The sequence below is a fragment of the Puma concolor genome, chromosome C1, assembly GCF_028749965.1.
Source record: "Puma concolor isolate L17-30 chromosome C1, mPumCon1.1.hap2, whole genome shotgun sequence".
Lineage (NCBI taxonomy): Eukaryota > Metazoa > Chordata > Mammalia > Carnivora > Felidae > Puma > Puma concolor.
Window position 1 is genome coordinate 16,236,821 of NC_141674.1, and position 26,519 is coordinate 16,263,339.

A 26,519-nucleotide genomic window follows, 5' to 3' on the forward strand; every position below is an offset into this window, starting at 1 on the left:
AGAAGAAGGTTTAGGAGCCTAGAGGATCCATTAAAGGGGATATTCTGAATGCAAAGAACACTTTTTTTGACTTGCTGCATCTCTCACCCATACTATTTTATTAATTTATGAATTCAGCAACCCTTTTAGTGCCTGCTCTGTGTCAGTAACAGTTCAAGGGGCTGGGGATATAGCAGTGAGTAAAATAGGCCCCAACAAATCTCTGCTCTCATGGTTTACATAATAGTGTGCGAGTTGGAGATTAGTGTTTGGAGAAAAATGAAGCAGGGGAGGAAGATTAGGGGAGGGCAGAGGGGTGGGGTACAGTGGAGTGGTTCAGGGTTGGGTTGAACTCGGGTTGCAATTAAAAAATTTTTTTTTTACATTTATTTATTTTTAAGAGACAGAGCACAAGTGGGGGATGGGCAGAGAGAGGAGACACAGCATCTGAAGCAGGCTCCAGGCTCTGAGCTGTCAGCACAGAGCCCGACGCGCAGCTCGAACTCACAAACCATGAGATCATGACCTGAGCTGAAGTCGGTTGCTCAACCGACTGAGCCAAGGGGGTTGCAGTTTAAAATAAGATTGAGGAGTTCTCACTCCAGAATGACATTTGAGCAAAGACCTGTAGGGATGTAACTGAATGAGCCATCCAGGCAAGAGCATTCTAGATAGAGGGGACAACTGTAATCACTTTTAATCGCAACAAGTACTGTTATGCTAAAGTTTATATGAAATCTTTAAACAAGTGTGTTTTGTAATGCATTTGGAGGAGCATTTTAGTAGCTTAGTTTCCCAAAATACTGTGTATGTGTGTAATTAACCATAGAAACAATTGATGGTCAAGGAAGAAGTTTGAGCTTTGATGGTGTTGCTTTCAGTTTCAAAGTGTGCTTGAAAAGGCAGATTTGGGGGCGCCTGGGTGGCGCAGTCGGTTAAGCATCCGACCTCAGCCAGGTCACGATCTCGCGGTCCGTGAGTTCGAGCCCCACGTCAGGCTCTGGGCTGATGGCTCGGAGCCTGGAGCCTGTTTCCGATTCTGTGTCTCCCTCTCTCTCTGCCCCTCCCCCGTTCATGCTCTGTCTTTCTCTGTCCCAAAAATAAATAAATAAAAAAAAAAAAAAAAAAAAAAAGAAAAGGCAGATTTGTTGCTAACATATCTTGGTTATTTTTCAGAGTGTTTGCAGCTCTATCTTTGTTGTCATTTCTCTTGATCTTTTACTGATAAAACCAGACTGAAACATGTGCAGTCACGCCAGCTATGCTACATCAACGTGGACTTTGGTGCAGATGTTACAGCATCTTATTATTCTTTGTCAAACTATGCCTTGAAGTAGATGGTTGAATGCTTTTGTAGTTCACCCCGTTAACAATAAATTCTCCATCAAAATTGGATTCAGAGTCTTGCTAATCTTGTTCTCTGGGCGCCTGGGTAGTTCATTTGGTTAAGCATCTGACTCTTGATTTCGGCTCAGGTCATGATCTCGCCTTTCGTGAGATCGAGCCTTGTGTCAGGCTCCATATTGACAGCTCAGAGCCTGCTTGGGATTCCCCCCCCCCCCCCCCCGCCTCTGTCTCTCCCCGCCCCTCCTGTGCTTACCTGTTCTCTTTCAAAAATAAATAAACTTAAAATACAGCTTGTGGTTTATAAGACAGATTTATGAGAATTTAAATGAACGTACTTCTCTGCCTCATCAGATGTAACACAGGAAATTGGCATCTCCCTTGGTATTTTTTTATATCATTTTATTTATTTATTATGTATTTATATTTTTAAGATTATTTATTTTGAGAGAGAGAAGGAGTAGGGGAGGGGCAGAGAGAGAGGGGACAGAGGATCCCAAGCAGGCTCCACGCTGACAGCAGAGAGCCTGATTTGGGGCTTGAATTCATGAACTGTTGAGATCATTACCTGAGCTGAACAAAGTTGGACACTTAACCAACTGAGCCACCCAAGTGCCCCTATTTTATTTATTTTTAAAGTTTATTTATTTTGAGAGAGAGTATGTGCTCACCAGTGGTGGGAGGGTGGGTGCAGAGAGAGAGGGGGAAAGACAGTGCTAAGCAGGCTCTGTGCTGTCAGTATGGAGTCCGATAATGGGGCTTGAACTCATGGAACTGTGAGATCATGACCTGAGATGAAAATTAAGAGTTAGACGCTTAACTGACTGAACGACCGAGGCGCCCCTTGGTATTTTTGAAAAGAAAGATTCTCAGTTTGTCATTCATTTACAGTGTATGTTGTTGCCTTGGTAATGTAGTGACTTATTTTTTGCTAAAAATGTATGCTTGTATGTGGGCTTTTTGATACAGGCTGGCACATGATTTCATCCTTGAGGGATTTAGGACCAAATTACTGTGTACTGATTCTGAAAAGGCTATTCTTTTGCATATTTTCTTAGAGCTTTAAGAACATATAGCCTGACCTTAAGATTTCTTCTAATTTCTCCATTCGTGGTACAAACCAGTCCTCTAATTTCCCAAACTGAAGAACTTCATCATAATTTACCATCTTCTTAAACCCATCCTCCACCCCCAAACCCATCAACTATTTCTTATTTATTTCCATTCTACTACCCTGGTGCAGATCCTTCATTTAAGTCTTGCGTTACTAAAGTAGTTTCTTAGCTGAGTTGGTTTACTTTATCTGGTTACCTTTGGCAATTCACCTTGCAATATAGGTACAAGATTAATAGCACACAACAAGCCTGTTCTTCGTGAGTAAGAAATGGTAGCCTCCCGTTTCCCACCCAGGTTAAATTAAAACTCCTGCTTAGCTTTCACAATTTGTATGACTTGGACTTTCCAGTTTTTTTGTTTGTTTCTTCCACTTTGCAGGTTGACACTACTTCTACTCTTTCTGTTGATGATTCCGTTTAACTAGAGATTTGTTCTCACGTTGTTTTAGCTCACTGTGCCATATTTACTACTTTTTAAAAAATATATGGCACTTGCAGTTTGTAGTGTAATTTTGTAGCAGCCAGACGACTGCCATTGTGTTTCCCCTGTTCTGCTTATAACCAGTAAAATATATAATGTGATATATGATGTATGTAAAGCTATTTAGCGTAATGTTTGGCACAGAGTAGGCATTCAGTAAATTACTGAAATGTTTTGAAGGCATTTAAAGGCAGGGTTTCTTTTTTACCCAGTGTAGTGCTATAACAGGCACTTAAATATATTGCTGACTTTTATAATTAACAGTCGTTTCTTAGAAGAACAGAAGGCTATTGTAACATGCTCTGGGTCCCTACTTGAGTCCTTATGCAGGGAAGATTGGATAAGATCTGTTACGTGCTTGGTGCTTGGGTCCTGTTCTTGAACTGACCCCCCACACATGTGCCAACACAGTTACTATTTAACTCTTTTTGCATTTTTTTTTTTTTTTTGTTTTACCCACATTAGAGCACAATGTTTTAACGGTTAGTGGTAATATATGTTTTTAATAGTATTGTGTTACTATGTCGGTACTTTTCACAACTATTTTTAATATGTATAGCATTTCATCCTGTGCTGTATTGTTACTTAACATTTTTCTCTTGCATTAGCTATTTTAATGTTCTGGCATTCCATTGTTTCTTGTTAAAGTAGTTTCTTCATTTTGGATAGATTATCTGAAGTGGAACTATATTTATTTTAAAAGTTATTTTGAGAGAGACAGCCCGAGTAGGGGAGGGGCACAGAGCGAGGGAGAGAGAGAACACCAAGCAGGTTCCATGCTGCCAGCACAGAGCCCAACATGGGGCTCGAACTCACGAAACCTTAAGATCATGACCTGAGCTGAAACCAAGAGTCAAACGCTTAACTGATTGAGCCACCCTGGTGTCCCGGAACTGGAATTATTTTTTTTAAATGGGGACACAAATGTTTTAATTGTTGAAGTACATTGGCAAATTGAGTGCTTGGCATTGTAGTACTAAGGGCATGAAGTGGAATTATTGAGACACATGATGTGTATGGCTCTTAAAATACATGTGTAGGACATTTAAAAAAAACTGCCTATGCTCATGAAATAGATGGAGGATTTGGGTGGGTTTGGTTTATCAGGGCTCACTGCTTAGACCAGGTTTGCTGATGGTGTTTTTCTTTTCCTTTTTTTCGAATGGTGTTTTTCTTAATTACTGAGTATGTCTTGGAGATCTTTTGATTTTAGTAGCTGGTTTCATTTTTAAAACCAAAGAAATAATACATGCACCTGAAAACTTCAGTACAAAAGAGAACAGGAGGAAAAATGAGTCTGCCTGTTCCAGCTACCCTTGTCCCTTTCCCAGAAGCCACCACTGTTACCTAGCATATGTATCATTATAGTCTCTGCACCTGCATGTGCCTTTGCAGATAGTCTTATGTGTCTTTGCACCTGTAAGTATATATGTATCTCCTCTCCATTAAAAAAACTCAGACATGAGTTGGCACCTTATACGCATTGTTTTGTACTTTGTGTTTTAATTTTTTTTTAACGTTGATTTATTTTTGAGACCGAGACAGAGCATGAACGGCGGAGGGTCAGAGAGAGAGGGAGACACAGAATCTGAAACAGGCTCCAGGCTCTGAGCAGTCAGCACAGAGGCCGACGCGGGGCTCAAACTCACGGACCGTGAGATCATGACCTGAGCTGAAGTTGGACGCTTAACCAACTGAGCCACCCAGGCGCCCTGTACTTTGTGTTTTAGAAACTTAATACGTTTTGGAGGTTTTCCATGTTCCCCTGTATTAGTTTGCCAGGGCTGCCATAACAAAGACTAGAGTAGGTGATTTAAGTAGTAGAATTTATCTCCTGACAGTTCTGGAGACTAGAAGCCTCAGATCAAGGTGTTGGCAGAGGTAGTTTCTTCTGAGGGCTTCTTTCTTGGTTTATAGGTGGCTGATTTTTACTGTCGTCACTTGGCCTTCCCTCTTTGTGTACTTATCTCCTTATAAAGACACCAGTCATGTTGGATTAGGGTCCACCAATATGATTTCATTTTACCTTCATTCTCTAAAGGCCCTATTCCAAATACAGTCATATTTTGATGTACTGGGGATTGCGACTTCAACATACAAAGTTTTGGAGGGGGGGGCACAGTTTAGTCCATAACAGGCACTATAGTTCATTCTTTTTAATAGTTGCATAATATTCCTTTGTGTTATCACTTAACAGCCCCCTGTTAGTTCACGTGTAGATAGTTTCCTGTCTTTGCTCCTGTAAGCAAGTCTCTGGTAAATATCCTTTGCTTACCTCTTGGCATATTTGGAGAAATGGAGTTACTGGGCCAAAGAATGTACATGTTAAATTATGATAGGTGCTGGCGTAGATATGGAAGCCTTGTTTCTTACTGTTTTGTTGTTCTGAAAGCAAAAATTTGCCTTGTGTATTATGTCCTAATCTAAAACCAGATTAAAACAAAAATTTTTTAATGTTTTATTTTTGAGAGAGAGAGAGCGCGCACAAGCGCACGTCCACTGGTGTGCATGAGTGGAGGAGGGGCAGAGGGGCAGACACACAATCCCAAGTCGGCTCCAGGCTCCAAGCTGTCAGCAGAGAGCCCAATGTGGGACTTGAACCCATGAACCGCGAGATCATGACCAGGCGCCTCATAAAACCAGATTTTGTTTTGAAGAGAACATGATTGGCTTTCACATAGCACTTTGATGGAGTTATAAACACAGCCTCCTATACAAGATTGTCTAGATAATCAGATTCTAAATTAATCAATTATCTGGGTTACTTTACAGCGATTAAAAAGAGCTCATATTTGAGTGTTAAGTGCTGAACAGAGGAGTAACTCCGTTAATTCTTACAACCTACGTCAATACTATTTCTGTGTTCTTGATGGAGAGACAAAGTCTAAAAGAGGTTGACTAGCTCGCCCAAAGTTGCACAAGAATGGGGATATCAGTATAGGACTGCTTGACTAGAACACTTCTGTGCTTGACTTCTGTGCTTACGTTGTCTTCCTTGGGCATATTAGAGACCCGATAAATAATTGTATACTTCAGTTATGTTAATTTACCTCTTCTTAAAATAGAGGTGGATTATAACCCTTTCTGTAATATTCTGAATCCTCTGACTACAAATAGGACATTTAGCTTAAACTGTTCTTTGAGATCAGAGTGTGGGGATTTTAGAAAGGATTAACTTTAGCAAATAAGTCTGTCAGGTAGAAGTGAAGATTTTTCTGAATTTATTATAGTGTTTAGATGCTTTCATTTTAATGGTAGTAGTTCTGATCTTTATCTTAGGGCCATTTTGGTTTTTGGAAGTTTTAATTGGGGATGAGAATGCCATATTAGGTGTTTATTCTGTGCCAGGCAATAGGTTAGTTGCTTTTTAGATGTCATTTCTCTTTCTAGCAATTTTGTAAGTTAGATGTTATTGTGTAGATGAGAAACTTAAGGAGTAGAAGTGAAGTAACTTGCTGGGGTCACACACATTGAAGTGGAGCTAAGATTTGAACCCATATTTGTTTGTCTTTAAAAATGCCATGCCTTTTTCATATTATTAACTTTAGTTAGCAAGGCTTTTAAAAAGTTTTTTTTTTAATTTTATTTTTTTCTTGCCCTTCATATATGCTTGATACTGCATTAGGCACCTTGGGAAGGAGGTAAAGAAGTAGAAGCCTAGTTTTTCAGAGAGCTTAAGATCTATTAGAATAAGCACGCGTGAATAAAGCCAGCATGATCAAGTACTCAGTTGTGTGATTTATTTGTTCAGTGAGGGCCTGGTGTGTGCTCAGTGTTGAATTGTTTTCTGGCAATGCAGCAAGCAGAGTCCCTGCCTTTAGAGAGATTTCCTTATTTTTTATATCTCCTTTACTGCATTAAAACAAACAAGATAATTATAGCTTATGACTATACTATAAAGGAAATAAACAGGGTAACTTGAGAGAAGTAAGGAGGTTGGAAGCTGGGTATTACTATGGATAGTGTGCTCAGGGGAGGGTTTTCTGAGCAGAGGATTATTTGAGCTGAGATCTGAAGAAGTCAGCAGCTTTAAGAGCAGGAGGGGCAGTACTAGCAAGTATAGAGACCTGCGGGAAGGACAAGGCATCTTGGAGGAATAGAAAGAAGGAGCCTGTGTCATTAGAGCAGAGAACTAAGAAGGGCTTTGCTATGGAGGTTCAGAGAGTGGGGGCAGTTTTTGATAGTTTGCATAGTTAGGGAAGGTGTCTCAGATAAGGTAGGATTGAATCCGGGGGTGGAAAGTTAGGATAGAAATAGGATGAGTTGTAAGGCCAGACATCTAGCTTTTGGTGGAGAGGTGATATGAATAAAGGCTTAGGCTTTGAAATAAGTACCAAACCATATTGGATACTTAGTTTATTTTTATTTTATTTTATTTTGTTTATTTTTATTTTTTAGACAGAGGGAGAGCAAGCCAGGTGGGGGAGAGCAGAGGGAGAGAGAGAGAATCCCAGGCAGGCTCCACATTCAGCGCAGAGCTGGACGCGGGGCTCAATCTCACGATTCTGGGATCATGACCTGAGTCGAAATCAGGAGTCAGACGCTCAACCAACTGAGCCACCCACGGGCCCTCGCGTCTCCCCCTCCCATATTGGATACTTTAAATAGTAACAGGTATTGGCAATTAGGGCAGAATAAGATGCATAGAAGCTAGTTGAACAATTTTGGTCCTGTTTTTCCCCAGGTTGTCTAGACCTCAGAGCTGTAGCAGATTCAGATTTGAGACTTGGGGATAAGCAAAATGCCCTTATCTTTAGTTATCAATCCTCCCTCCCCCTCTCTCTTTCTTGTTCTTTTCTTTGCTTTTCTTTTTTCTTTCTTGTTTTTATTTTTAAGTAATCTCTATACCCAATGTGGGGCTCGAACTCACAACCTTGAGATCAAGAGTGTCGTGTTCTGCATACTAAGCCAGCTAGGTGTCCTTAGTTATCTCTTTTGCATGAAACTGAGGGGAACTTTGAATGTGTTTAATATCTCCTTGTCTTTTCTTCATTAAGAGAAAAGAATTAATATTGCCCTCAATTAAGACATTAGAATGGGAAAATTGCATATGAGGGTGTCAGTAATGTTACAAAAGGAAGGGTGTGTGTGTTTTGGGGGGGGGGGTGTATGTGTTACTTACTTGTTTATTGTGTGGATACTTCACTTAGGATTTTGCCCCAAGAGGACATGAACTTTGTTCCAGGCACAGGGGGATATGGCTATGTATAGGACAATGCTGGCACATATTAGGTGCTTAATAAAGGTTTATTGAATGAATGAATAAATTTACAAGTCTTGAACCTTAATTTCTAAGTTAAAAAAAATTATTCTTGAGAGAGAGAGACAGTGCAAGCAGGGGAAGGGCAGAGAGAGAGAGAGAGAGAGAGAGAGAGAGGGAGACACAGAATCCAAAGCAGGCTCCAGGCTCTGAGCTGTCTGGCACAGAGCCTGATGTGGGGCTTGAACTCACAAACCGCGAGATCATGACCTGAGCTGAGGTCGGATGCTTAACCGACTGAGCCATCCAGGCGCCCCATGAACCTTACTTTTTGAGTGGAGAAGTCACTTCCTATGTGGAAAAGTAGATCAAGACTTACCAACTAAGCGAAATAAGTCAGAGAAAGACAGATACCATATGATTTCACTCATATGTGGAATTTAAAAAACAAAACAGATGAACATATGGGAGGGATGAACAAGAGAGAGGGAAACAAACTGTAAGAGACCCTTAACGATGGAGGACAAACTGAGAGTTGATGGAGGGGCCGTGGGTGGGGGATGGGCTAGATGGGTGATGGAGATTAAGGAGGACACTTGTGATGAGTACTGGGTGTTGTGCATTGTATGTTAATTAACTAGAATTTAAATAAAAATTTGAAGAAGAAATATAAAATCACCTTTCAAGTAAGTTTGGGGATACCTGAGTGTGGCTCAGCTAAGTGTCCAGTTTCGGCTCAGGTCATGATCTCACGATTTGTAAGTTTGAGCCCCGCATCTGGCTCTCTGCTGTCAGTGCAGAGCCTGCTTCGGATCCTCTGTCCTTCTCTCTTTCTGCCCCTCCCTTGCTCGTTCTCTCTCTCTGTCTCTCTCTCTGTCTCTCTCTCAGAAATAAACATTAAAAAAAAAGTTTGTGTTATTGCACCTGGCTTTAAGATCCAAAAATTATTTTTTTGCCAAGTTGTGCTTTTCCTCTTGGAGTCAAGTTGCACACAATACTACTGGTGCCTGTTTACACTGTGAAGTGGATGCTGTTCCAGAGAACACGCCAGAGACTTTCTCACTGTGGAGCAGATAATGCCTTGTGAACAGAAGATCTCTGGAGAAAGCCCTGTAGTTTTACCTGCTGATGCTATCTGTCTTGCTGGAGAAGAAATTTTGGATGTCCCCCGCACCCTCCGCCAAATTTACAAGTTTTGAATATTTCGAGGGAAAATCTTATTGTAATTTCTATTCTCTTCTAATTGAGAGAATACTCTTGGGGTGCCTGGATGGCTCACTGGGTTGAGTGGCTGACTCTTGATTTCGGTTCAGGTCATGATCTTGGGGCTGTGGGATCGAGCCCTGAGTCACACTGAGTGTGGAACCTGTTTAAGATTCGCTCTCTCCCGGTGCCTGGGTGGCTCAGTCGGTTAAGTGCCCGACTCTTCGTTTCGGTTCAGGTCATGATCTCATGGTTTATGAGTTCGAGCCCTTCATTGGGCTCCGTGCTGACAGCATGGAGCCTGCTTGGGATTCTCTCTCTCCCTCTCTCTTTCTCTGCCCCTCCCCCGCTCATTCTGTCTCTCTCTCTCTCTCTCTCTCTCAAAAATAAATAAATGAACTTAAAAAGATTCTCTCTCTCTCTCTCTCTCTCTCTCTCTCTGTCCCTCTCCTTAAGATTCTGTTTCTCTCGGTCCCTCTCCTCTGCTTTGTGTCTCTCCCTCAAAAAAAAAAAAAAAAAAAAAAAACTAAACTAAATAATACTCATACATTATTACATACTCTTCAGTTTTACCAAATTATTTGAAGTGTTAAATTTAAAAATTACGTATCTTATTTAACTGTTTACTAATGGGATTTTTAAATGTTTTTTTTTGGTCCCAAGTGCAGTATACAAGGATGACTGTGGCTAGTATCCCTTTGTTGTTGCCAATTTGAGGAAGGAAAACTCAACATTATAGTAAAAGTAAGGACTTAACATTCTTATCGGATCAGACATTTTGGAATGAAGTCGTTTTCAGAAATGAAGCTGATACAACACACTTGTAGCACTGTTGAAAATACCTGTTAACCACACAAACTTGCAGTCTTTGACGTTGAGTCCTGCCTGCTAGCACTTTTCCCCGACAGTTGCTTCTTTTTTATCATTTGAGGACCCATAGAACCTTAGTTTGATACCCCCCTTCTCTCTCATGTACTTTGTGATTTCACATGTATCAGTTTTTTTCATTAAGCGGCAGAAAATGGAGGAATTTGAATAATTTGCTTTAATGAGTGTGTTAATAATGTATTTAATTGAAAGCTGGAGATATTAGGAGTTTTGCAGCCATTCTGTGTGAGAGAACTATGTAGAACTCAAGATGCTCTTACGTATTTGTCAAAAACCCAAAGATATTTTTGTTTTATGCAGCATCTGAAAAGTACAAAAGCTGTAGCAGTGCTGTTATCACTTACATTCTGCCTGGGCCTCCTTCTCTGATTTCTTTGACTGTCTTTTGGTAAAATATCTACGAATTTCACCAGTCTCAAAAATCAGCAAGAGAAAAGCAACAACAAGGCTCTTGGACACATACCATGGAGACCTTGTCCTTTAAATTTCTGCTATGATTTAATTCTAGGGGTAAATAAGAATTTTTTGGGGGGGAAAATAAGGTTACCTACAGCTTTTCAAGGATAGAACAAAATATGTTTTGAAAAGTTAAGATTTTTATTAGCCTTAGTACTTTAAAGCAGAAGAAATTAATAATACATAATTTCTCTCATTTTTACATGCTCGCCGTGGGGAGTCATGTTGCTTACCACCTTTCTTTATGGTAGGATTCTGGCCTTCACTAATTTCTTCCTGTTAGAATAGACAGCTAGAAGACGGAACCATAAATGAACTAAAACAACCAATTTCTAGAGAAGATGTGCTAGCTAGCTGGCTTGGGAGTGAGGAGGAGAAGGTGGAAAAAAAATCTTTAAAATTATTTCAGGAGGATTTTCAATAAGGAAAAATTTTGAGTAATAACATATTTAAGACCGCACATTCTTACTTCATCCCTACTCTAGTAATTAGTCTAAGAAACTAAGCTGTTTACATACAAAAACTGAAATTCACAACAAAATGGTTATATCTCACAAAGCTCGGTCAATCAAGTAAACAAAGTCTGGGACTTTATCTTACTTTCCTTACATGCTAATATGTTAGCCCAGTATTGTTTTATGGATGCTGGCAGAAGACAGGAGATTCCTGGGTCAGAGACAAAGCGTTTATATGTAGTAAAGGCACAGCCAGCAGCAGATCAATGTCTGTGTTGCTTCCCTATGCCCCAAGACTTCCATGTCGGGGATGCAAGGGGTTTGTGTCACATCTGAGGAGCATTACGCCTAGGGAGCCCGCTATTTAATAACTAGCAGGAGGTAAGCCTACTCTTTGTCTTAGCGGGAGACATTACTGTAATTCTTCAAGGTCTTTTGCTGCTAACATAACCCTACAGCATGGCCTGGGTGGGGTGGTCAGGACCTTGCATTTTTAGCATACCCAGTTAGATGTATAGGAGCACGAGAGACCCATGGGCGACTGTCTTTTCCAATACAAGGTTGTCTGCTTTTTAGTAGTTGAAAGATATTTTACAGAATTCTAATTCAAATTGGAATGGATACACTTATTGAGAACTGAAGCAAACTGCTGATCATATTAAGCTTCTTTGGGATTTTTATGAGGGCAAATAATTTTGAGCAGTAGCTGTATTACTTTGACTTTTTGAATGCCAAAGTTTTGTGAGATTATTAGCTGTTTACTGAGGACTCTGAAAACAAATTTTAAAGTTCGAAAAGAACTGTTTTTATGTGGTTTGTTCTTTATTTGCCTGAAGTCCAAAGAATATCAGGAAAAGAATATCAAGATATGTGGGTGTTAACAATCTGGCGTTGGGGTAAGTCCTTTGCTTTTAGGCTAGAATATCTGCAAAATGATGGGGTTAAGTTAGTTCATGAAAGGGTATTTCAATCCTAAATAAAATTATTTATTTTGCTTTTATGTAATATTGGGTGAACTCATATAATTGATCTCTCTTAAGTTTCATTTAGAGCTTAACATTTATTTCAAGGTTTATTTTATTTATTTTATTTATTTAAAAAAAATTTTTTATGTTTATTCATTTTTGAAAGACAGAGAGAGACAGAGCACAAGCAGGGGTGGGGCAGAGAGAGAGGGGGACACAGAATCGGAAGCAGGCTCCAGGCTCTGAGCTGTCAGCACAGAGCCCGATGCGGGGCTCGAACTCACGAACCGTGAGATCATGACCTGAGCCGATGTCGGAAGCTCAACCGACTGAGCCACCCAGGCACCCCTATTTCAAGGTTTAAAAACAGTGTATTGTTTTGGGCGAGAAAGGTAATTATGATGGAGGTGTAATAGGATTTTGAGTAGGACTTTCTAAACAATACTGTATTTTTAATTCAACATATACGGTCAGTTATATCCTTTTTGGTCTGACTCAAAACCAAAGTGATACGTTAGAACACCTTTATACATGTGAATACATGGGATAGGATACATCTGTGTAGTTTTGAGTCCCTTGGATTACTTAATCACGTGGGCAGATGTTTTAAAAATTATGCTTTGCATGGGGCGCCTGGGTGGCGCAGTCGGTTAAGCGCCCGACTTCAGCCAGGTCACGATCTCGCGGTCCGTGAGTTCGAGCCCCGCGTCGGGCTCTGGGCTGATGGCTCAGAGCCTGGAGCCTGTTTCCAATTCTGTGTCTCCCTCTCTCTCTGCCCCTCCCCCGTTCATGCTCTGTCTCTCTCTGTCCCAAAAATAAATAAACGTTGAAAAAAAAAAATTAAAAAAAAAAATTATGCTTTGCATATGCTACTATAACTGATGTGGCCCTCAATTACATTAGCATAAACTCTTGTGTGATTGGAAGGAGTCATTATGAAAGATAAAAGACACTCCTGTCATCTAGGAAATTCCAGGGGTTTTAGGAGCTGTATACCAAGGAACCCAGGAGAAAGACCAAATACTTATTTTTACCACAGTGAAATTACCGAAAATTTTACTTGACTTATTTTATTTTTGTTTTTTTTTACTTGCTTTTCATTTACTTTGTTTACTGTTAATATTTGACATAGTTTTCTAATCTGATTGAGAATACTCATTTTTGCAAAACTTACTCTTCAAATCTTTTCATGCAACTATTTTGTGCTTTGTGCCTAGAATGAACCACAGGGCATGGGGCTTCTCTAGCTAGGAGCTTTCCCCCATACAGATCTTTTCCCTGGGATTGGATTGTCTGATGGAGTTCAGTTGGGCAACCAGCCAATGATGATACTACAGAGAGGGTTCTATAACTTCTTTAAATTTAGAGCTCAAGGACTCCAGAAAACTTAAAGGGGATATAGTCCTGAGATTCCTAAGAGGGAATTGGACCTCCAAAGCATCTGGGTTTTAGTGTCACTGTCAGATAGAGCAGTGGGTACTGGGAAGGAATGTAGAAGATATACCTTATTTCACAATTTATTTTTCTTAGGATTGGCAGAATACCTTAAAAAATTTTTTTTGGGGGTGCCTGGGTGGCTCAGTCGGTTTAGCGTCCGACGTCAGCTCAGGTCATGATCTCATACTCCTTGAGTTCAAGCCCCGCGTCGGGCTCTGTGCTGACAGCTCAGAGCCTGGAGCCTGCTTCCGATTCTGTATCTCCCTCGCTCTCTGCCCCTCCCCTGCTCATGCTCTGTCTCTCTCTGTCTCAAAAATAAATAAAAACATTAAAAAAATTTTTTGTTTTAATATTTTCAGTTTTGAGAGAGCATGAGCAGGGGAGGGGCAAAGTGAGAGAGGGAGACACAGAATCCGAAGCAGGCTCCAGGCTCTGAGCTGTCAGCACAGAGCTGGACATGCGGGGGCTTGAACCCATGAACCATGAGATCATGACCTGAGCTGACGTTGGATGCTTAACTGACTGAGCCACCCAGTTACCCCTGGCAGAATCACTTTTTATGCCCAGCCCCAGTTTTAAGTGCTGATATGATTGAACTTCAGTATTAAAGAGGTAGAGTGTTTAAGATGTAGAATAACTTTTCTGGCCACTCCGGATAGCAAAACAGTAATTGGTACCGCATAGCCTCTTTGCTGTTATAGTGAGTTGATACTTTTAAAAAGGAAGCTAACATAGGATATACAGACGTTGTCTGACCTAGTTATTTCTACGTTGTTGAAGCTGGCGTTGTATGTACTGCAAAGCCCAAGTCTTTTCCTTGGTTGCTTGCTCCTTCCCCATCTCTGGGTCATCTGCTGACATTCTATTTTATAATTATTATTATATTAAACTTTTTTTAAATGTTTATTCATTTTCGAGAGAGAGAGGGGGAGGGAAGAGAGGGAGAACGTGAGCGGGGTTGGGGCAGAGAGAGGGAGACATAGAATCCGAAGCAGGCTTCAGCCTCCTAGCTGTCAGGACAGAGCCCGATGTGCGGGGCTTGAACCCACAAACCGTGAGATCATGATCTGAGCCGAAGTTGGACACTTAACCGACTGAGTCACCTAGGCGCCACCCTGACATTTTCATAAATGAAATTATTAGTAATACATGTCAAATGCTTTGTAGTATAGTCTTAATTAAATTGCAACTTTACTCATTAAAGTGACCACTTTTGCAGTACAGCTCTAAATTTGACTGCATTTGTAGTAAGAACAATGAGTACTGTAATTACTTTGGAAATAAAAATAAATTATATGCTCCTAAGCAGGTTGGAATTGTTGCTCTTTTAAAATTTATATTGATTTAAAGGTGCCTTTAATCATTCAAGAGTAATAGTTAGCATTTAGTAAACATTTACTGTGTGCCAGGCACTGTTCTAAATTCTTTACATGTATTATCTTATTCAGTCAATGTACCCTGTGAAGAAGGTCTTACTACTGTTTTCATTTTTAGGTAAGGGAAAATAGCCACAGAGAAGTTAAATAACCTGCCTATGGTCACATAGCTGGAGTGGTAGAGCCAGGGTGACTCTTGATCCAGTGCTTTCAACAGGGGACCCATAACCAGTTTCCAACAGATTGCTGAGCTTAGGTCAGAAAGCCTGAGAAATGGAAGATTTATGGGTATATAGAAAGGGGAAGAGCAAAATCTTACTGATTCTCTCTTCTTCCCTTCTCCCCAGTAAAATTCAGTAGTTGTCTGTAGGGTAAAGAAATAGGAAGTGAACTGAATTCCTGTTTCTTGGTTCCTCCTCTCCCTCCCTCTTCCCAGTGTTGGCAACTGTCAGAGGTATATTCTTGCCACTGCATTTGCAGTGATCGTGTTTGTTTTTAAAACACTGTCATTTCTCAGGAGAGGGACTTGGAGCAGGGACTTGGCAGACATACTGTTTGGGTTTAAATTCCAGTTCTGCCATTTACTGGCTGAGAAATCTTGGCCTACTTCACTTTACTGAGACTCACTTTTCTTACCTGCAAAATGGGGATAATATAGTACATACCTCATAGGGTTGTTGGGAGGATGAAATGTACAAAAATGTGTAATGTGTTTAGAACAGTATATAGCACATAGTAAGTGCTATATATATAAGTGTTTGCTCCTGTCATTATTATTTGAGAAGACTTTTTAGATGGAAGCAGTAATTGAAGCACCTCTGAGCTGTCTTGGTTCATGATCTTTCAATATCTAATGTGAGTTTTTTATTACTAAATATGTAAAATGCCTGTTTGATACAGTTAATTCATGTTGGTAATTTTTATTCTATTTAAACATTTTTTTAAAACATTTATTTATTTATTTATTTATTTATTTATTTATTTATTTATTTATTTTAATGTTTGTGTTTTGAGAGAGAGACAGAGACAGAGCATGAGCGGGGGAGGGGCAGAGATTGAGAGAGACACAGAATCCGAAACAGGCTCCAGGCTCTGAGCTATCAGCACAGAGCCCAACGTGGGGCTCGAACTCCCAAACCACGAGATCATGACCAGAGCCGAAGTCGGATACTTAACCGACTGAGCCACCCAGGTGCCCCTAAAACGTTTATTTTTGAGACAGAGAGAGAGCGAGGGATGGGAGGAAAGAGAGGGAGACACATAATCTGAAGCAGGCTCCAGGCTCTGACCCGTCAGCACAAATCCCGATGCGGGGCTCGAACTCACAAACCATGAGATCATGATCTGACCTAAGCTGATGTCAGATGCTTAAGCGACTGAGCCACCCAGGCGTCCTTGTCCTACTTTAAGAAATTCACTTCTAGGTGACCTAAAATGCCAGTGATGTTTATCTTAGCTTAGATTCTTGTGTTACTGGTATTCCTCATCTTGCTATCATATAAGATAGTAGTTCTCAAACCTAATTGTACATTGGAATTACATAGGGAGTATTGAGTTCTGAGTTATTAGATGTGGAGTGAGGGTCCGAGAATCTGAATTGTTAATCCATTCCAGGTAATTCTGGTGGTCTGCTAATTTTGGAATTGCTAGTTTAGAGACTAAATTCAAACATGTACACAGTGATGGTTTGTAAACTAAAAAAAAAAAAAAAAAATTTATTCGGCAATTCACAATAGTGATCAGGTCTGTTCTTATACCTAACTAATTTTGTTAATACCTGTTAAAGAACTTGATTTTTAGGAACCACTCTGTAAAATATAGAAATAAGATACAGGAAATACAGAAAAATAATACAGAAGTCTTCAGGTGAATAAGAAACATTTGGGTGGATTTCTCATTTAATTTTTGTGTGTGTGTCATTAGCTAAGTAGCAAGTATATTCAGTTCATTTTAACCTGTTTTTTGGTGTACCTGCTGTGTGCAAAGTGTGAAGAGTTTTCATTAGGTAATTGCTAAAGAGAGAAGAAAGTATAGTGTAAGTTTTGACCCACTGGATGAAAATAGGTGTGAAGTAGGATTGATTTAACCAGCACACTTGGTAGATGAACTCATGTATATTGAGTATGTGCTGTGAGGTCCTTTTATGTTCTTTAATCTGCATAACAACTGTGCAAGGTGTTGACATAATGAGTTCTGTTTTACAAATGAGAACATTGAGTCAAAAGAGATTAAGAACCTTGCCCAGGTCACTAGTAAGTGCAGAGCAGAGATTAAAACCCAGGGTTTTCGTGACTTCAAAGTTAAGAATATTATTATTATTTATGTGTTTATGTATTATATAGTTTATAAAAATAGTTTATAGTATATATATATATATATATATATATATATATATATATATATAGTGTATAGTTTATAGTTATTTATAGTTTATGTATTTTGGATATTCCTTCTAGCTTTTTAGGCAGGACACACAAAGAAGGTCCCAGCTGGCTTGCCTGTTTCTCCTGCTGGGACAGGAAAAGATACACACTTCTAAAAGTTCTCAAAGTAGTACTGTTTGTTTAATGATTGAGCCAAACTCTGTGCAGAGCACATCTCTGTTATATGGATCCATTACCTTCCATTGGAAAATCTTAAAGATCACCCTCAGAAAATTTGTCATTTAGGGGCACCTGGGTGACTTAGTTGGTTAAGCATCCATCCAACTCTTGGTTTCAGCTCAGGTCATGCATGATCTCATGGTTCCTTGAGTTCAAGCCTCCATGTTGGCAGTGTGGACCCTGCTTGGCATTCTCTCTTTCTCCTCTCTCTTCCCCTCCCTCTCCCCCTCCCTCTCCTGTGTGTGCTGTCTCTCTCAAAGTAAACTTCAAAAAAAAAAATTTGTTATTAGTTTTCATGAATTTGTGCTTAATGCAGAGAGATTTATGAGCCTGTTTGAAATATTGCTACCTTTGTTCCTATACTTACATTGTAGGTTTCTTGTACTACAAATTGTGTTGTATTCATATGTTTTACTTTACAGTTGAAAGTTTTCTGGTGGCCATCATGAACTCATTTTTTTTTATTATTATTATTATTATTTTTTTTTTTCAACGTTTATTTATTTTCAGGACAGAGAGAGACAGAGCATGAACGGGGGAGGGGCAGAGAGAGAGGGAGACACAGAATCGGAAACAGGCTCCAGGCTCTGAGCCATCAGCCCAGAGCCCGACGCGGGGCTCGAACTCACGGACCGCGAGATCGTGACCTGGCTGAAGTCGGATGCTCAACCGACTGCGCCACCCAGGCGCCCCCATGAACTCATTTTTAACATTTTCTTATTCTTGCTGGTATCAGAGAAAGGTGCTGCATTTAATAGGTTGCCATAGAAAGAACCAATCTATTGTGTAATCTATTTGTGATGGGCTGCTGTGAAAATAGTTAATATAGTACAAAAAAGCAATTCAGTGCAGGTCAGATTTAAGTTCTTTTTAAATACAGTTACTAATGAAAGCTCTTCTTTCCTTTGGAATGTTTTAGACCAGCTGCGACCTTCTCCGTCGCAGCTTGTGATAGTTGTGATTTAGCTCATGTGGCAGTCATATTCATGGCTCTAATCATGGGAACTTCTTGTTCTCACTTTCTTCTTTCTTATTCCCTGGGAAATTTATGTATGTATATATGTAAGTATGTATATTTTTGAGGGGGGGGGTGTGCGCAAGTTGGGGAGGGGCAGAGAGAGACAGAAGGGAGATCGAGGTCCAAAGCGGGCTCTGCGCGGACACCAGCGACCCCGATGGTGGGGCTCAGACTCATGAACTGAGATAATGATGCTCAGCTGAGTGCCCCTCCCTAGGGAATCTTAATGAAAACTTCAAGAAACTTCCACTAGAAGTTTCAAGCTTATAAATGGCCTGTTGATTTTGTATTTGCTTGTTAGTATGGGTTTTAAGTCTTAAAAGAGAATGCCAGCTATTGAATGAAGATGAAGAGCTTCATATTTAGGGATGACAATTCATTTGATTTCAACCACAATTAAAATTAAAATTTACTAAGAAAACCGCAGTTTTCTTAGATGTTTTTGAGACAAAGTCTCAAAAGTGGTCAGCTTTACTGTAAAGTTACTTGATAAATCTAGATATTACTAAATTAGTGATTCTGAGACATTTTCTCCCACATTTAACGCCTCTAAATTTAGGATGTACTTAAAAATCATTGGTTTCTTAGAGTCTGTGAAATATAGTAATTAGAATATCGGTTCTGCTGCTGTCACAGAGAAATTCAGAATACTAGGGACTTAATGAAAGAGAAGTTTCTTCCTTTCTTGTGTAAAAGTCCTGGAGGCAATCCAGGGCTGACCCTTCCTATTTTGTTACTCATCCTTAACATCTCAGTTGTGTCTTGTGGTTCCGTGGTGGCTGCTTCAGCCGTCATTATCATGTCTGCATTCTAGCCTGCAGGCTGCAACAGGGAGACTGTGCCCCTTGGTATTAGGGCTAGTCTCGAAAGTTGCATCCATCAGTCATTTCCACTCCCATTAATCACAGTGGTCACTTCGAGCTGCAGAGGAATTGAGGAAGTGTAGTCTTTTTACTGGAGACCATGTGCTTAATTAAAAATTCTATTACTAAAGAAGAAAGGAAGAATTGGCAGACCACTAGAAGTCTCTGCCACAGTGGTCAAATATTACTTTCTGCCAGTGTTTATGATTAAACTCTACATTAAAAAAAAAAAATTTTCTCCTGAGGGCACCTGGGTGGCCTACTAGAAGTAGAAGTCTCTGCCACAGTGGTCAAATATTACTTTCTGCCAGTGTTTATGATTAAACTCTACATTAAAAAAAAAAAAATCTCCTGAGGGCACCTGGGTGGCCTAGTGGTTGAGCATCTGATTTCTGCTCAGGTCTTGGGATCCAGCCCCACGTTGAGCATGGAGCCTGCTTGGGAGTCTCCCTGTCTTTTCTGTCCTTCCCCCTGCTTGTGCATGCATGCAAACACACACACACACTGACTGTCTCTCTCTCTCTCTCAAAAAAAAAGATCACCCAGTAATAATGGTCAAGAGAAATAGAAGGTATTTGAGAACTGAACTTGAAATATATTTGTAGGCACCTGGAAAATAGTCTGTAGAGTGAACAGAACTCTCTGCTTACCTTTCCTTCACTGTCAATGGAAAAGAAATTCTACATAAGACCTTATTTTTTTAGCAGAACATTATTCTTTTTTTCAGAGGTGGATTCAGGAACCATAAGATGATAGCTGTTTCTATTTCCTCTGCTTTATGTAAAAGACATTCTTTAGGAGTAATTCTCTGTAATTAGTACTCCCATGTGCTTGATTATTTTGATAAATCTTGATTTAGTTTAGGGATTAAGATCTTTAACTAGTAATGCTGTACTAGTATGACCGCTTTAGTGCATTATAGGGAAAAGAGAAGGAACAAGATAAAAGGAGGTTAAATAAAGTTAAATATAATCAGGAAGATTTTGATGAGGAATGGGAGAGTGTATATTTCCTTTAAGTTACTCCTTGTATACAGAGATGTTAACAGGCATTTGTAACTCATGATCAAGAGTTGTGATGCTTACTGCATAGGCATGGCATCCAACCCAGAGTTAGATGGTTCTGACGTTTTTGTGTTTAGTAAGGTGGCACCTCTAGCCAACAAGAAATTGCATCCCCTTCAGGATTATAATTGAAATAGGACTTTGTCTTAAAATGTAGGTATACAGGGCATGAAGTTTCTTTTTTATTCTCCCAGAAAGACTTAGAAGTTTTCATTGACTCTAAGATGTCATTTATCCTAATTTCTTAGATGTCAAAATGTGGGGAAAAAAATGACCGGCAGTGATTTTAAGAAACTTTCAGTAAAGACATGTTCAGATTTTAGAGATGTTTATTATTATTATTTATTTATTTATTTTTTTTTCAACGTTTATTTATTTATTTTTGGGACAGAGAGAGACAGAGCATGAACGGGGGAGGGGCAGCGAGAGAGGGAGACACAGAATCGGAAACAGGCTCCAGGCTCCGAGCCATCAGCCCAGAGCCTGACGTGGGGCTCGAACTCACGGACCGCGAGATCGTGACCTGGCTGAAGTCGGCCGCTTAACCGACTGCGCCACCCAGGCGCCCCTGATTTTAGAGATGTTTAAATGTGAAAACAAGCATCTTGGAATTGATGAAATATAAATCTTTGGTACTTTTGTAATCGATAGCTTCTTAGAAAGGACTACAGTAAGAGAAGCTAAAGTAATTATATCTGTTTATAAGTCAGTATTCTGTAGAGTGATCGGACTCTTCATTATAAAAGTGTAGGTTTTGGCCTCTTCATGCCATGAATATTGAATTAGTAACTAGGCCACCTGGTGTTAAAATACGTGCTGAGACCGGGGATCATCCTGATCTTTGTTCAGTTCCTCGTTCTGCTCTTCTTTTACAAGGGGTTGGTGGTGATACTCTGTAGCTTGTTGGTTACAGCTTTAAGGTTGGATAAACGGACCATTCTTTAAAGCAGTGATTTCCTATTGCAGTCTGGCACATATCATGTTTATGCACACACATGTACGTGCATTTGTGTGCACATACAACTGAAGGAAAAATTTCACACAATCACACTTATTGGCACACTCTACGTGGGACTCATTCTGAAATAGCCTCTTCTCTTTCATTATAGAAATAAATATGCTACTCTTTACACTACTTTGGATTTAAAAAAAAAACCCCACTTATATGGAAAACAAAGGGATCAGAGACTTAGAAATTTGACTCTTACTTATTACTGTGATTTTGAGCTAGTCACTGTTTCTCTTTTTAGGCTCTTTCGGCCATAGCAGTTGGGGTGCTGGTTCTGTTCTTGCTCCGAATGAGCAAACCTGTTGCTAGTTGAAGAAAAAAAAAATACACAACTACAAATGAAACAAATATTTTTCTTCTTTTTTGTAGGTCATCATTGAATTTGAAATATTTAAAGTGGATACGAAACTGTTTCAGCAATGCAGACAATTAAGTGTGTTGTTGTGGGCGATGGTGCCGTTGGTAAAACCTGTCTCCTGATATCCTACACAACAAATAAATTTCCATCGGAGTATGTACCGACTGTAAGTATAAAGGCTTCCATCATCTGTTGGTGAAATACGTTCCCTTTTGATATCTTTTGAAAACTGTGTGTGTACTCAAGATTTCTCTGTTGTCTGCCTTTGTGTCCTGTTTTTAAAGATCTTCTGATGGGTATGTTATATACACTTTAAAATTAATAGCTGAAAAAATCAGTGAAAATGCTGAAAAGGTGACACGGGTGTGCAAGAAGTTCTGGGAGGCAAAACTCCAATAGACAAGATTCTAAAGAGCGGTGGTCTCAGTTTGGGGAAGTATGCTCTGTATCTTGGAATGAAGTGACTTTCTTTTTGATAACTTGGCCAATGAGTAGTCAGTGCTTGGAGGTCTTCTGGGATGCTTTTTGGGGTCTTGTAACTTCAGAGAAAGTAGTATGTGTCTCCACTTACTCTCCTTAGAGGACAGAAGAGAATCTCACGGAGCTGTTGGCTTAGCAATAATGTAGCTGCAAACTGGTATTTAAGGGCAGAGAACTGTTTTGGTTATGAGGACATTAACAGAAGCCTTTGGGGTCCTCTCCCACAAATGTTTTTTATCAGCTCCTTAGAAGAGTAGAGGGAAAATGGAATAATAAAGATCATGACGTGAGAGAGAAGAGTTAGAGTAATACTTGTGAAAGAATGTGTTTGGGGATCCAGTGTTTGTCCCAGGTTGGGTGACCCAACCCAGTGGTATAATTATGTTAAACACAGATTTTCCTTCAGTGGTGGGGGTGAGCGAGGGTTGGCCTGGCTTGGCAGTGACCACCTCTGTTAAGTGAGCTATTTTAGGGGTTATAAAGAACCTATGCATGATTAATACGGGATTTGTTTGGAAGTAAAAGGGAAGAAAATGTCTGAATACTTCAGGTTAATCTTGAGAGACATGAGCATTGTTAAGAGGGTGAATGAATACAGGTTAAAGTTTTGGTAATTATGTTTAATAGAATTAACAATCTGTAATGTCCCGAGGTAGACACAATGATTGAGGTAGGTCAAGGCTGTAGGAAGAAATGTTAGGTTTCTTGGAATGGGAGAATTTGAAGGTATAATTAAATACAAAAATCATACTTTGGGGTTGGCCCATTTGGGGACATGGTAAGTAAAAGAAATTCTGAGATTGAGGGAGACTTTTAGGGGACTTTCAGAGATACATACCTCTTGTTTCAGAATGAGGGCAGCTATCAGAATTTTGGTGTTTCAGTGTCCATTAAAGTTATTTTCTCGTAAACACAGTTTCTGAGTCTGTTATGACTTTGGTCATGAAGTGTTCTATTTAAGAGGGGCTTTCATATATATGTGTTTCTGGATCTCTGGAAGAGAGTTAGGTATGACTTAAGAAAAATAACCTGTGTTGTTGGAGAGCTTAACCACATTCATTATATTTCCTAGTTCTTGTTATCAAGAACCAACTTTCCTTTAACTACCACCTCCCCTATGCCCTTGCTTCCACTCCTTTTTACATTTCAACAATCCATTAAAACATGAACTGGAAAGTTAAGAGTTAGAAAAGAAGGGGTGATCTGAAAATATAACATCCTTCTAGTTGGAAAGATTGATTTTTATTTGTCAATTCAGAGGAATCCATGAATTAGTGTTGGGTCTTTTCCCATTTGTCACTATTACCTCCCATTTTCACAGATAATTTAGTACAACCAATATTAGTATATATGGAGTTTGTCATGGGTTGTACAGTCTGTTTGCAAATAAAAACATCTAGTCACAGAAGATCTCTTAGGTCATGTGGTTTGTACCCAGTAACATAAGTTTTATTCATGAAGTCTCAACAAATAATCTGCTAGCCCTTTCTTGGACATTTTCCTTGACCTTGAGGGAACCTTTATTTCTCTCTAATGGGCTTATTTACAACAACGTGCTTCTTGTCTTAAACCCTGAGAGGAAAAAAGATTATCATGGATCTAGGATATTTAAATTCCAGATCAAAATGAAATAGTCTATAAGAATTAATTTCTTAGAAATCAGAATAAACATTAAGGTAAACTCTAAACTTACTGTCTCAAAATTGCAAATTGAACAGGATCGTTTTGTATAGCTAGAGGACTCTGTTTTTATGACACCTCTGGCCTTCCTGTGACTTTTAATCCAGGCTACTGGGGTAGAGTAGACATCCCAGAGTACATCCCGTCACTTTTTCCAAGAACCGTTTAGTTCATGCAAGGGGTTGGTTGGCAAGATTGGTTACCTAAGGATCATATAGACTAAGAGAAGGGGAAGTCTCAGGAAGGAAATACTGCCTTTACTTAGGAGTTGCCCTGTCCCGTTTTGACCATCCTCTTGCATACTAACAATGTTGTATTTTTGTGTTTTTAGGTTTTTGACAACTATGCAGTCACAGTTATGATTGGTGGAGAGCCATATACTCTTGGACTTTTTGATACTGCAGGTGAAAACTTGATGTCTTTTATGTTTTGGTCTGTAACTATTAACGGTTGCCGGTTGTCTATCTTTTTTGGTGGACATTTTTGGAAACTAGCTTATTAGCAAACCACTTGCCTTTTGTTAATAGTTAGCAGGATTGAATATTGTGATGGTTGATGCTTGATTCAAGGGACAGTCCCAGACCTGGAATGGCAAATAGGAGTTTGGAGTTCCCTGGGTGGATGGTGTGGAGAGAGAGAGTAGGGCAAGAGCAGGGTACATTAGGCAAGCTGTATTATCAGCCTCTGAAATTTGAAGGCATATTTAGGATTTTTGTCTGTATAATATGCAGATAAGATAGCTTCTTATAGAGATAGCTTGTTATTGTTTACTGTATCTGAAAATACTTTGAAGTTGAGCCGATATGTAGCTCACGATATTGACGTGGTTAGCTTTTTAAATTAAAGGAATAAATTGCTTTCTTTCTTTAGTATACCCAATTCCTCAGTGTTATTCTTTTTTTTAATTATTATTTTAATTTTATTTTTAAAATGTTTTGCATGTATTTTTTAATGTTAATTTTTTTTTTTACGTTTATGTGTTTATTTTGAGAGAGCACAAGCAGGCCAGGGGCAGAGAGAGAGGGAGAGAGAAAGAATCCCAAGCAGGCTCCACGCTCAGCTTGGAGCCTCATGTAGGGCTCGATCTCACAAACTGTGAGATCATGACCTGAGCCAAATCAAGAATCAGATGCTTAACCAACTGAGCCACACAGGAGCTCCTGTTTCCTCTTTGTTTCAACAGTAGCTGCGCATCTTAATTTCTGACTTCTGTCTCTGTAGTCTCTGTTGTTATCAGCTTAGTTAGCCAAAGAGAAATTTCAGAAAGGTAACCTTCTTACATTTAGGAATTTTGAGTGCTTTGCTTTTTTTTTTTTTTTTTTAAGTTTTAATTATTTATTTTTGAGAGAGCATGTGTGCAAGCGGGGGAGGGGCAGACAGGGAAGGGGACAGAGGATCCGAAGTGGGCTCTGTGCGGGCAGCAGAGAGCCCGATGTAGGGCTCGAACCCAGGAACTGTGAGATCATGTCCTGAGCTGAAGTCAGACACCCAGCCGACTGAGCCACCCAGGCGCCCCTCGGTGCTTCGCTTTTTGAGTTACGCTCTCCCTGCCTGCCCGCTGACCTACTGCTCTTAAGCAGTATCTTGTACTGCTCACTTTGAGGGACTGTCTAGATTTAGTTGGGAGGGTGAAATGGAGACACCGTAGTAAGCAGTTCAGTTTCGAGATCAGTGGCTTTCTGTGGTGTTTTAGACCTTTAAAATGTTTACAAATTAAAAATTGTATGAGTAATGGTATACTGGAGGAAACTTGGAAATAATAGAAAAAATAAAATAATGACCCATATCTCATGATAGGTGAGGAAATTTTCTGTTTATATTGCCGTTGGTGGCAATATGCATGCAGAAAAAAGATAATTTTTGGCTCCTTGGGGTTGAAAATTAGTTTAAAATTTTATTTTCAAATTTCACATCAGTATTTTTTTTTTGTTTGTACCTTTAGTGAAGTGTAATACAATAGAATTCAGTCACTTTAAGTGTTTGATTAATTTTGCTGACTGTATAGTTATGTAACCTCCACCATAATCAAGGTCCATCACCTACAAAATTTCCTTATGCTCTGTAACAGTCAGTCCCCTCTTGATCTGGCCCCAGGCAGCCACAGATCTGCTTTCTGTCACTCGGGTAATATGTAGTCTTTTGTGTTTGACTTCTTTGCTTAGCATAATGTTTTTGAGGTTCATCTATCTGTATCAATTTTTTTTTTAATTGGCTGAGTAGTATCCATATTGTGAATATAGCACAATTTGGTTATCAATTTACAAGTTGATGGATGTTTGGGTTCCAGTTTTTATTTATTTATTTATTTATTTATTTATTTTTTATTTTTTTTTTTAAATTTTTTTTTTTTTCAACGTTTATTTATTTTTGGGACAGAGAGAGACAGAGCATGAACGGGGGAGGGGCAGAGAGAGAGGGAGACACAGAATTGGAAACAGGCTCCAGGCTCTGAGCCATCAGCCCAGAGCCTGACGCGGGGCTCGAACTCACGGACTGCGAGATCGTGACCTGGCTGAAGTCGGACGCTTAACCGACTGCGCCACCC

General features: G+C 39.6%; 1 protein-coding gene across 2 annotated transcripts in view; it reads left to right on the plus strand.

Moving 5' to 3' along the window:
- CDC42 (cell division cycle 42) overlaps positions 1 to 26,519 on the plus strand; it is a 53,562-nt gene that overhangs the window by 10,427 nt on the left and 16,616 nt on the right. For both annotated transcript variants that reach the window (XM_025935296.2, XM_086715974.1), the window contains exons 2-3: positions 21,826 to 21,980; positions 24,306 to 24,378. In XM_025935296.2, the coding sequence (XP_025791081.1) occupies positions 21,876 to 21,980; positions 24,306 to 24,378 (178 nt within the window). In that variant the 5' untranslated portion in view covers positions 21,826 to 21,875. The remainder of the gene's footprint in view (positions 1 to 21,825; positions 21,981 to 24,305; positions 24,379 to 26,519) is intronic.